At 33.7% G+C, this 13,389-nt stretch overlaps 1 protein-coding gene across 1 annotated transcript in view; it reads left to right on the forward strand.

Moving 5' to 3' along the window:
- The first annotated feature begins 2,164 nt into the window (after positions 1 to 2,164).
- LOC108746280 overlaps positions 2,165 to 13,389 on the forward strand; it is a 13,129-nt gene continuing 1,904 nt past the window's right edge. Inside the window, exons 1-4 of the mRNA XM_018482951.1 lie at positions 2,165 to 2,414; positions 9,843 to 10,003; positions 10,591 to 10,754; positions 12,934 to 13,102. Of these exons, the coding sequence (XP_018338453.1) occupies positions 2,403 to 2,414; positions 9,843 to 10,003; positions 10,591 to 10,754; positions 12,934 to 13,102 (506 nt within the window). The 5' untranslated portion in view covers positions 2,165 to 2,402. The remainder of the gene's footprint in view (positions 2,415 to 9,842; positions 10,004 to 10,590; positions 10,755 to 12,933; positions 13,103 to 13,389) is intronic.

Here is a 13,389-nt window from a genome sequence, read left to right on the forward strand (position 1 = left end):
TACATTGCAAAAGTGATTTTAAAAAAATTAACATCAATTGAAATCTATTGACTCACATTTGAAATAGATGATCAAATCTTGAAATCCTATGGATTCTGTACCCGACAAAGATCGAAACATATTCGGCTATTTTAACTTAAATACAAAATATCTCGAGAACAATGCATGTTTGAAAAAAAATGTTTCAAATAAAAGTTGTAGAGTTTGAAAAGTACCATCAGATGAGCTATTAATGTGTTTGTTATCCAGAATCTTATTGGGCTCAACTACATTATTCTCGAGATATTTTGTCTCCAAACATGTTCTGGCCCAAGTCAGGTATAGAATCCATAAAATCCTAATATTTGATCATCTAGAATATCCATTTCAAATGTGGTCTTTCTCGATTAATAACATTAGTTTCATTTATATCAATTTTGCAATGTAGCATTCTCTTGTAAGCTAGATATTTTACATTACATTATAATTCTACATATAAATAACTATATACTTTTAATCTGTACTACTGTACTGTTTTTTCAACCGAATTTGCTATTACTCGACAGAATTCATGATATTAAACACGCTGTTATCAAATTGTACACTTAACAAACCCACAATTTTATTTTCGCAGTTACTGATTTGCAACATTCTATGTATATGTTCTATGTATGTTACGAAAATGTTAATCTTATCAAAGCAATTTGCAAGTGCTCGCAATACGGAAATGTTTTTGAATACATTATAAATTACATCATAATGAATGCTGAAATACATTATTTTTAGAATTAAGATCTAGAATAAGTTTCACAGAATTTATTTTCTACAGTGATTAAAATATTAATGTTGCTTGGTTTAATCTATCAATTATTTATTATTTTATAAAAAATATAAAATTATAGTATAATAGCATAGATATCTAGATTTATTTTATTTATTCGAGATGATTTATGCTACGTGAACGTTATTTTCTGAGAGTTTTGGTAATTTTGACATTATTCACGACTTGATTTGATTCTCTAAAAAATTTTTCCGAAAATCAAGCAATAAAGCTATCATGGTTGGTGCTGGTAAAAAAATTGTTAGAGAAAAAATTTTTTGGTATTTGTTACTACAATTACATATTACTATAATTATGATTATTACTGCTATAATATTAGTAATAATAACCATACGTATAGTTCTAACAATAAATATGTATATAGTTAACAATCTATAAAACGACTATTATAATTATTATAATCATAAAAATAGTTGAAATTATCATAAAAATGATTCAAATGACTATAATTATAATTTGAATAATTTTTGTAGGATTTTCACAATTTCTCATCCTAAAATTTCATAATTTTTTCTTGACAAAATTTCTGATTTTTCCTGCTTTCAATAATAATTTTTTAATTTTTTTTTTATTTGGAAATTGTCAAATATTTTGTTTGAGAAATTTAACATAATCGCGTTCAATAAAATGTGTTTTTTTACAACTGTTGGAAGTTTTCTTCGTGCTGATTGAATTATGCTTTTAAATCTACAGGCATAATCCTATCTCAGCGAAGACTTTTCAACAATTACAAAATAAATCTTTTGCTGAACACAGTTAATGTAAATTACTATTAACTAACACTGTTGCTTCCATTTAATTGTTGAGTTGATAGTATTTCGAAATTGCGTGTGATATATATACGCATATTAAACTTTTTTGAAAGAACTTTTTTAAGAATTTTAATTTTTCAGAAAATTTTACAAAGTTCTCTGATTTCCAGCTTTGTGACAATCCTATAATAATAGAATTTATAACAACTATAATAGTAGAGCGTATAACAAAATAAATTTATTATTTATAAAAAAATTGATTTAAAGTTTTTTAAACTTTTTCTTTTTAAAGGGATGTTTTTTATGGGCCTTTATCTTCTCTAGTTGTTCTAGTACAGAAAAACTTCGAACGCTCTCTGCGTTTTCCAATCTATACGACCTATTTGAAAAAGGGAGTCATAGCAGAGGTTTACCCTCTTACATCAAATAATTATCTTCTCTTTCCACCAATACGTGGAAAAAGTTTAGAAGCAGAATAGGGGCCAGTATCTCCGACCAGAGAGGAAGAAAGAGAAAGAAAGATCCCCTCTTTCGCCCCGACTGGCTGCCGAAGCACAGAGCGGTTACTTACGATTCTACAGTCAACCTCTGGACATCCACCTGCGAGGACGGAGGTGCTCGACCCCACTCAACATCCGGTGCAGTGACATGAACGGTGTTTAAGGAAGCGAAAGAGAGAATCGTGGTCCCATTTCTAATATTCTCTTTTTCGGTATTTATAACTTTTTTTTTTACTTACCCCGTCTCTCGAGGACAGTCTGCTCGATATTAATGTAACGTGGAGATTATCGGACAGGCCGGGAAAGGACTTTTAACTGAAGCTGAAACAAATGTTCCTCACGGTGAGTAAAATAGAGATTAAACTTTGAAGTTAATTAATTTCTTTTAAGTTAAGTAATTCAAAGATACTATCAATGATCGATGTCCTTCGCAAGTCCTATAAAATTCGCTTCTCGTCTCGAACAATCAATTTTGTGAAAACAAGAAAAAAATCAAAACTTAGGTCTAGATTTATAAATTCAAAGTGAAGTTTGGATAACGTTCAGTTGATATCCATTAAAAGTATAACAAAACATTAATGTTATACTTATGCACTCAACAATGTAATTATAATTATGTAACATCATGTATTATATTTATATTATTGTTGAACACAAAATTATAACATTGATGTTATGTTACTTTTAATTAGTGTCAACTGAATAGACCTTCAAGTGAATGTGGTTGGACAGTTGTAACATCCACTAATAGTTCTATTATGTGTATGCACTATCCCTCGCGGGTTAGGAATTTGAAAGCTACACAGATTCAGATAGACAAAGGGAGACACTAAATATTTCTTTCAAAGAAATGATTATTTTACGACTGTACCGCTTCGTGGTGCTTTGAACGTTTATTATCAAAAGCGCAACGTAAACGCAACGTTTAACTATGCCGCCGCAGGCCACGGGTTTTTTCTAAATGCAACCACAAAATTACTTAAGTAGCAGGCATTATTTGTCGTCATTTTAACATCTAAATAACGTCTTTGTCATCAATTTGTGTGCTATCTAGATACTGTTCAAAATTTCGCTTTTTTGTTGACAAAAGTCTTTTCGCTCTACTATTACATACATTATCAGTGATAGACAGAAAAAATTGAATCGCCGAATCAAAAACTAATCAAATTAGATTGTTTATAAAATTATTTTATATATATTTTATTCTATATTATTTTTGTATTAGATAAATATTATATTTTAAGATTAAATCAAACATTTGATATTTAAATGTATGAAATAAGTCAAAATCTGCTTTCGATTTTTCGAATATTGCATTTTATGTGACTCACATTAAGTATTTCTTTTTATAAAGTATTTCCATAAAATAACACGATAAAATATATAAATTCGATTGTTATGAACTAACAATAAGTTACGATAATTTGATTAAAATAAAACAAAAAAGTTTTATGGATCCAAGAATAAAAATAAATGTAAGTAAATTGCCTATATGTTAGTTTGAAATTTGTCATTAGTTGTAAAAAAGAATGTCATTGTCTTGTGGTGATAGAATAATTTATTCATGAAACGAACCACCGAAACGCATATACCGTTACCGCTCACAAGGATGTAAGTAAATATACAACTCGATAACGTTTGACTTGTACAGGAGGAAACGACGTTTTGGACGAATCAACGTTACCGTTAGATTCGGCGACGCGTCGCGTATGGACCGTAGAGAATCTGTATCTCAAAGTAAACGTAAAAACGGTACATCCTAACTCGAGCTTTATTGCCCGATTGATTAACTTTGTTAACAACTTCGTTCCTTAATTAAACGTTAATGAAAAAATAGAAAATATAAATTATTGTAAGTTTAATCTGAATCTTTGTAATATACTAAATATCACAAAAAAAACAACCTGTGTTGCTCCTTAATTATGAACATTTTAAATTATTTAAAATTTTCTAACAACTTCATAGGCTATTTATTGTAATATTTTACCCATATTCTACTCAATCGCTAAATAATGTCACAATTTCAAATTCTATCTTTATTTTTACATTGATAACCCGATCGAAAACATATGTTTGTACTGTTTATTATCGAATATTAAAAATTATTGTTTTGCTGGTAGTCCTTCTATTTTATTATTATTTTGTTTTTATTGACTCATATATTATTACTTATATGTTAAATATAAATTATGTGTAGTTATAAATATATATGGAGATAAGAATAGATATTAACAGTATATGTTTTAATAAATTGATAGCATTAAATAATTGAAAAATTTTATGAAGATCTTAGTAAAAGTACACTTTATTATTTCTGCTATTACTTATGTTTTATTTAGAATAACGAGTATTGTAAAAATTATACCAAGTTCATCGGTAAAGAATCGTAAAAAGTTCGAACACAAAATTTTAGAGTTAAGTTAAAATATATTCCAAAATATTCCACTATATTCAACAATTATTGATCAAATTAGTTTCATTCTAGCTCCATATAGACAAAAATAATAAATTATTTATCGAGTTCCGTTAACATAATTCATAATATGACGCATGGAAGAAAATAATCTATTCTGATAGAAGATAATCTATTTTGTAACAAGAGTGAATTTCTCAGATAACAGATATTTCGTTATCTCTTAAAATGTCATAAAGATGAGGAAGAATAGAAGAAGGCGATTCTAATTTGAGTAGTAACAGTACCTTTACGGCCGGCCAAGACAATTACGTATAGAACGATATGAGGAATTGTCTGGAATAATCCTCAATCGAAATAACCGTCAAGGCGGCGGCGGAGATTTCGATCTCGAGCTCTTCAGGTTTAAACGATTTTCACATGCTCATCGCTTTTTTTCCTTTTATCATCTGTCGCGACGTATTAAAACGACATTTATATGTTTAAACGTTATTCGAGTTATTCGAGATGATTATTTAAGTGTAATTTGCAGGCAGTGATATGATTAATCTTAATTATTTCTGCTTCTTACTAAATTTTCTCAAGACATAACGACCGTATAATTTTGTAAAAAGTTCATAATCATATGGAACTTTCAAGTATTTCTGAATTAATACGATAATTTTCAAATATTTCTGGATTATTACGATAATTTTCAAATATTTCCGAGATTAATATGATAATACACTTAAAACAGATTATTATTAATTAATACTACACATTATTAATTAATGAATGAAAAGGAAGAATAAAGAACGAAGATTCATATCACTGGCTGATGTTTATTTCTACCAATGAAAATTAATCTCGGATTAATTTACTCTTTATAATTTTTATAATTAAAAGAAAATAAAAAAAATAAGTTAAATCGAGATTAATCTACATTAATCTCGGATTAAAAATGGACAAGAGTGTATCAAGAACTATTGTGTTGAAAAAAAAATGAATTGATAATGACGTCTGTTTTTGTCAGCTTCTCAACAGACGACTGATTTTTTTTCTTTTTTTTTTTACATTCGTTTTCTCGGAATTTCGATCGGTCGTATTGTAAATTCGAACCGTGTGCAAATCGTGTATGCATGCCGCGTCTCACCGTGACTCGTGCGAAAAAATTCAGGGCGGAACGAGAGATCGTAAAAAAGGACCGCGACCGCATCGCGGATCCGAGAGGCGCGCAGGCAGGCGTGAGAACGCTTTTAATTAACCGCAAGGTCGCAACGGTGGAGTAAGTAACGTTATACAGCGGGACGTATGAACGTATTGAAACGGAAGACATGAATCGCGAGACCTGATTAGCTCTTTCTCTCTTTCTTTCCGCGATCCTCTTCTATCACGCCGAAATAAATCGCGCTACCGGGAAACGCCGCCGGGACCTTGATTAATCGTAACGTTAATCGAGCTATCGCATCTGCAAAAGAAACGCACGCCCGCTTGGTGCTGTTACATTATCCGCTCTCAGGGCGGATAAATGTTCAGAAAGTGCGATGGAACGGAAAGAGCAATCAGGGAAAGATCGAGAGAACTTCGGCGTGTAACAAGAGCAATCACCCTTTGACCGCTACGTAAATTTATTACGTACAACCGGTAGTTATCTCTCTTTCGGCTTAACTTCGTGTTAACGATATATCTTGAGCGCGTCTTTCGACATATGTTAGCTCAACCCGTGCAGTATAGATCTCGTATCGAGATCTCGTCCACAGCCCAATCGGAGATCTTCGTTCTAATTTTCTCTCAATATCGCAATATCGTTTTAATCCGATTTAATCCGAAAAGCTTTATAAGCTATTGCAATGATTACGCGGTGTGTGGCTGAGAACGATCGGGGAGATCAATGCCGGGATCAAGGATTTGTCGAGGTAACAGGTATGTCGAGTGTGTGTAAGCACTCGTCTCTCCGACGGTCACGGCCATTGACCAACCTTGGACGGTATCCGTTAATGATTTCCTTGGTCTCCCGTTGTTGACCGTGGCTCGTTATTCAAGCACCCGTCAAACATCAGTCAGATCGTTCTCCGATAAGTAATAATCTTCGTCGAGATTTTTACTGCATTTAAAATTATAACAATTTGAAACAATACGAAAACCTGATGCTAAACAAGTTTTATGTAAAATCCTTTTTATTGCATAAATCACAAATAATATGCAGTTTTATTTTGCTAAAAAGCCTAGAAATCTATTGGTACACTGAGAAAAAAATATAGTCAATTTTTAATAAATATTTAGTTCAATACTGCCAACTAAACATTTACTTGCAGTAAATAAATTTGTTCAGTAAAAAAAATGATTGTTAAATCAAATTAACGTTTCTTGTATCAAATAAATATATCTTTATATGTAATAAATATTTAATTCAATTAAATATTTATTAAAATTGACTATATTTTTTTTCAATGTAATCTCAGCACAAAGTTCAAAATCGGAGCATAAAACGTCTTAAAGATGTCTTTTAAGTTATAATCACACTACAGATAAGTTAAGCTCATTAAATTATTAGTTGACGGTTGTCGATTCTATTTTAGCCAATTACGATGTAACGAGTACCAGCTAAAATAGAACCGATAACTAGCAAATTTATGCTTAAATTCTAAGCAGAATCTAATAAGGCTCGTAACATATTCCTGTAAGACTTGTAAGAATTTTTAACTGTTTAAACACACCTTTATACGATATTTTTACAGAAAGCTTCTTACTAGCCATAAAATTTACAAAAAATCGTAGATACTTATGAATAATCGTACGTCTTACGATACATACGCACAAAATTAGAATATTAGTCATAAGTTCTTACAAGTTTTACGACAACACGTTACGAGTCTTACAGTTCTGCTTAGAATTGACCCAATAGTGTGATTATGAGGCCCGGTTCCACCAATATAAAATTAACTTTAATTTCAGTTTAATATACTCTTTATCTTTTTCTAATTCAACGAAAGGAGAGAATATAAAATTCAAAATCTATAGAGATATTTTATATTTTATTCCTAAGAAAACTTAGTAACAATGAATAAACTTTCAAAGATTTTTTATTTCGAGAGTGAACATTTCTTTGTAAACAATTTTTTTATTAAATAAATCTTTTAAATAAAATTAATTACTTTTAGTATTTATTAGTATCTAAGATTAATTGTGTTTAAATGTCCAAACGTTTCGGCGCACATTTGAGGTAAATTAAATTCATGAACCAAGAATATTATATTATTCGAAACATATAACTTTCACCGATCCTAGACGCTCTCTACTATATTTATGTTGTTAAAATTAATTACATTTTATAAAATGATATCTTCTCATAATTATAATGATGTCTTCTTAAATAACAATTATTGTTTTTTTTTCTTGTTTCAATCTTTATATGTAGTATATCCGTTTTCTCTTCCACAAGAAGCAGTTTTGTAGAACTTGTCCTCTTAATCATGTCAGAGTTAATTGAATCTCGTCCGAGGACTCGCGTAACGTTGGAAAGCAATCCCCCGATTATTATTCCGCGTAGTAACACTGGCGCCGATATACGTGAAAATTGCAATCAAAATGCAACGTCGTGCGCGTGTCGAAGCTTCTTTCCGAACGTGCGATCGCTTTCACTCGTCGTAGCAGCGCATAAGCGTGCATAACGGATTTTATACGGTCCCATCAACCTACAAACCTCGAACTGCATATAGGAAGTCAAGTTATACGATAGCTGATCATTATTCCTAATTCGCGCTCTTGTCTAGTCGTTCACTCTCTCTTTGTCTCTCGCCCCCTTTCTCCCTCCCCCCCTCTCTCTCACTCTTTCTCTCTCTCTCTCTCTCTCTTTCTCTCTCTTCCTCACATACGTCGTCGCAATTCTCATCGCGCTACATACGAGGCGTCGCGAAAGGGAAAAAAATAATTCTGGTCGACATAATTTTTTTTCCACGGTGAACTTCACCTGCAAAACGGAAATCCTTTCGACGCGGATTCCGAGAGCGAAATGATAGCGAGTCCCACACGAGAACTGATAATTTCCCAGCGATTATCCATTACATCAAATTACCCCACACGTACCGTGCTCACATTGTAGAAGGATTAATTAGAGCGATAAACTACGATAACTGAGAAAATGTATGATTGATAAAATATTATACAATTGAAGTCTAACGGAAATTGGGACTCAGATATGTATACATATATATTCACTTTTCGGTAAAATTGCAGTTTCATGTTTTGCGGAGAAAGCACACCGTATAAAATTTTATATAGACTAGAGAAACCAGATATTTCTATTGAATTATAGTTACTATAGTGGAAGAAAAATTCTTTTTCTATATAGTCAAGTTTTTATTTATTAAATCATCTTTCCTCGACATTTAATACTCAAGTAACGAACTGATGACGTTATTTCTCATTACTTTGACATCTAAATGATATGATGGCAAATAACGACAACTTGCTACAGAAAAAGAATTCCTTCCCGGTTACATTGTTCAAAAAATTACCTGAATAGAAGTTTACATTTGATTTCACCGGTAATACTTGTCTTTCCGTCTTCCGCTTCCGCATCCACGCACATCATTGGGAATGAATAGATTGTATTTATAAAAATAATTGATCTATTGAATCGTAATTCTGGGATTCGCTTTGGAGAATATCTCGAAAGTAGCGAGTAGCTTCGAGCTTCAGCGGCTTCGGATTGAGGAAACACCGTTGCGGAATTTTCTCTCGAAGTGTTCTCCCTGTGTGAAGTGCGTGCTCACACCTGCGCGTGTGTCATTTACTCTTGCTCTTGACCTCTCGCGAACTCGAGTTCCAAGACCGCTCGCTCGCTCGCTCGCTCACACGTTCTTCTTTTACGCTCTACCTTTTTATCCAGCCTACGCATGCTGACGCAGCGTGAGTTCATCGCCAGTATCAATCCTTATTAACGAGAAGATAATACCCTCCCCGGCAAGAGTTCGCCCGCGGCGAAGCGCCTCTTTCTTGCGACTATCACTTTATCTAATACGGGGTTACGTTACGTTGACGGTCTTTTACTGCAAATGATGCTAAAATATCTACATATAATATCTAGCATAGGATATGTATATGTTATGCTAAAACTATATCACTTTAGGCGCTGCATATATGTGTGTGTGTGTGTGTGTGTGTGTGTGTGTGTGTGTGTGTGAAAAATGTGTGTGTATGTATGTATGTAGTTACTCAGTGATGTATTGAAATCTCAAGACGTGCGTTGAATTCTATAGAACGTGACTTTTCAGAAGTTAAAATAAATATAAGAGCTCGCTCGTGTCCAAGAAGTCATATCCAATTATTTCGAGCATTTCATTCTTAAGACGTCAGTATTCTCTCTTTGATTTCAGATGTCCAGGTATCTCGATCTGATACTTATTATCACGGCTTCTACTTACGCATACGGTGCCAGGAAGTGCGAGGGTAACGGTCTAGGTCTACAATATGTATGGGGTGACGCACTGACCGATCCAAGTGACTGTATAGGACCGAATAACATGCAGTATCCCTCGTAAGTAATTAAAAACACAAATATAATAAAAACGTTTTCATGATTAAGATAAATCCACACAAAAAGGTCTAAAAAAGGTGTCTGGAAGAACTAAAATATTTCTAAGCATTTTTATTGTTTAGTAACTTATTCTTCAATTATCCGATAGTTTGAATATTTTGCAGCTTCTGATGAGAGATTATCAATTGAAATATTACTTGAGATGAAACCTCAAATGATATACGTTATACGTTGCTCCAATGTGATTTGATTACTAAGCCAAGATTAATATGAAAAACAATTTATTCTGCAAAAATCATATTTCACATTGAAATCTTTGTTTCTTTCAAATAATTGAACAAAAAATGCTGAAATTTACCTTAATTTTGCTTAAAATTAGTTAAATTTTTATTAATCATTTTGTCGCTTGAATTTCATTGATGAGAGAACGTCTGCGGGATGAGTTGAAGTACACAACGCCCTGAAAACTATTAACTGTGTTTTGAGGAGCAAATTATACTCAAACTATCGACCGGTAGTATGTAAGAGAAAATACTAATAATAACTAGGCAGAGATGCAACGGATGTTATGTGTACCGTTTTCGCAGCGCCGCGATATCGAGGAGCTTTAAGAATCTCTGGGCAGGCAGTAGTCGAACCGCGCGATCGCATCAGCCACGGACGATTGATCCCGAACTGACGAGGCAGGCGCTTTTACACAACTACAAAGCGGCCCACGGGGACTATTCTATCGCCGGAAGTTCCCGGAACGGTAAGTCCGCCGTTTAAATTCACCGTGTTCCACTCATCGTGGAACGCACGACATTCTCTTTCGCGTTTCCAAACCGCGCAAGAGACAATGATCGACATCCTAGAATAGCTTTATCTTGTCACTCTAATGCTCGTGAATTACTATTTTTTCATGTCCTTATCTAAATGCGTTGCAATTGCCAATTATATCGTGACCCAATAGAGACTGTTTACAATGTCGTTATAATCTCCTGTCGACCGGTTTTACATCTGTACTTGCAACTTCGCTTCCTTCTGTTTTGTGTTGAGTTTTATTGTAATCCGACCGCTAAGGTTTACGAATAAAAGAAATGATAAAATTCATTTTATGTTTATCTCAACTTCTTGCGTGTAAATGAATAAATCTCTGCTATCTTGATTGAATAAATTAAGCACGGGAATTAAATCATATTCACGAAAATAAATGTGTTTTGATCCTACGGTATGTGAAGTATCGAACGGAAATTTGGAAATGACAAAATAAATAATCATTTTTGCTTCTCTTGATTTCTCGAAGTGTACATATAAATCAATAAATCGTTCTTATCTTGATCGAATAAATTGAAATGATTAAACTTCACTGTCCACAAAAGCAAACGTAGAATTTCAAAAATAATCGTTGGCACACGATAATTCAACGAGCAAAAGCATTAAGAAATAGTAAAAGTTAATAAATAAAAAAATTTTCGTTTTCATCACTTGTTTCATAAGCTTCGAGAAAATGATTTCCAGGATTTATCGCAAGAAAACCTATTCCATTGAACGCCGAGATCATATTCCGTAAACGCGAATTATCCGGGAAGCGCGACGAGCGCTCTTGCTTCGGTATTCGCATAAAACGACCCTGTTCCCATGCAACCGAAGACCTCGAGAAAAAAAAGAACCTCGTGACGCGCTCTGAACGATGGAGAACAGCTCTTGGGGTCCCACGAGTAGACTCCACGAAAATTAGAACGACCGGTCGCGAAGTGGGTACCGATCGGCGTGCACAGCCGTTTACGATCTTGCTCGCTGCCCTGTAGCCTTCAGTTATGTCGGCTGTCCTGACACGAAAACCCGCTTCTAACCCGACTTCTAACCACTTCGTGCTTCCTGGCGGGTCGTCGGAGTTTCTCGCGAAATTCGCGCGCGGCCGATGAGATGTGACCCGCGTGAGTTTTCCGTTCAAAGGTCGTCATCGCATCGTGGTGCTCGATCTTCCCGATAATAGTCGGTCGGTGGAACACCGATGGGCCAGCAATAAAGGCATCGTGTTATCCAGCCAATACAGTTATCGTTCCTTGTGCTCATAACGGGACCCACCGGCGACCCACTCGTCGTTTCGAGCATATATGCTCGTTTCGAAATGCTCGCGACAAAGGCTGCTGATTCCGAGAGCGAATCTCTCGACTTAACTCTAATTGTTCACCGACACTATTCTGTTTACAGCAGGCCTTAATCAGTGAATTTAATAACTTGATCAAATATGTCCGAATCGAGAGAGAGAGAGAGAGAGAGAGAGAGAGAGAGAGTTCGAATGTAAAGAATTTATATTCTTAAAGTAACAAGTTTCGAATGTAGATGTTGCTTGTTTGTGAAAAGTATTATCTTCAATTTTAAAATAAACATTTAAAATAACGCTATTTATTTCAAAATGTTTATATATTCTTATTTTAAATACTTATAAACATTTTTTCTTATTCTTATAAAAAAGAATTATCTGTTCACTTTTTCTTTAAACGTTTTACAGAAAAAAAAATTATCTTATCTAAAGAAAAGATCGTTATTTTTTTATCAATTTTGTCTTCAATTTATCGGTGAGCAGAAAATTAAACGACGAAACTTTTCGCGCATTCCGAATGTGGCATGGAACATTGGCGTGTTTAATGATCTATATACTTGTAAAGATGCTGTTTTTAATCTTCGTAATTTCATAGGGGTCCGTATGAATCCCGTATTCTTACGGGACCATCTCGTACATACTATACCGTATTATAACGTTCTAGTGCTGTCAATAAACCGCAATAACGTTTTATGTTAAGTATACATATTTGTGTGTAAATAAGTACAATCCGGAGAATATGATCCGCGTGAAGATTATAATGCAAAATTATAATGTTGTGCAACATAATGAGAAAAAACATTGTATTCCCACGAAGTGATGATCGTCACTGGGTTTTCAGGCCGTGCATTTTCCGCGAAGGAAAGTTGCGGCTCGCCCGCTAGGCTCTGCAAAACAAGGTACAATACCACAGCTCCTATGTACGGTATCAGCCTCACTAGCGGACAACCGGTAACAATCGTGCAGAAGTTCCCCGATCTCCTGCAGCAAGTCGTCTTCGAAGTCTGCGAGTGAGTATCGTGATTTTCGGATTCTCGGGGTATTTGTAATCAACTTTTCAGCGGCTTCTTAATTTTTCTGCATCAAATTTTTTAGCGACCCAGGAAAAAATGTTATATATATATAAACATATTTTATATAAAATTATATATAAAATATATAAACATTTTTTTCCCCGAAGAGTTTTATGAAGCTGGTGCTTATATTAGGTGTAGTAAAAAGTCATCGCGTTTTTTTAAAAGACATCTATCAGTAAAAACCGCAATTACTTTCTTACCAACAATATAAATATATCTTG

This window comes from Trachymyrmex septentrionalis, unplaced genomic scaffold (assembly GCF_001594115.1).
Source record: "Trachymyrmex septentrionalis isolate Tsep2-gDNA-1 unplaced genomic scaffold, Tsep1.0 scaffold161, whole genome shotgun sequence".
NCBI lineage: Eukaryota > Metazoa > Arthropoda > Insecta > Hymenoptera > Formicidae > Trachymyrmex > Trachymyrmex septentrionalis.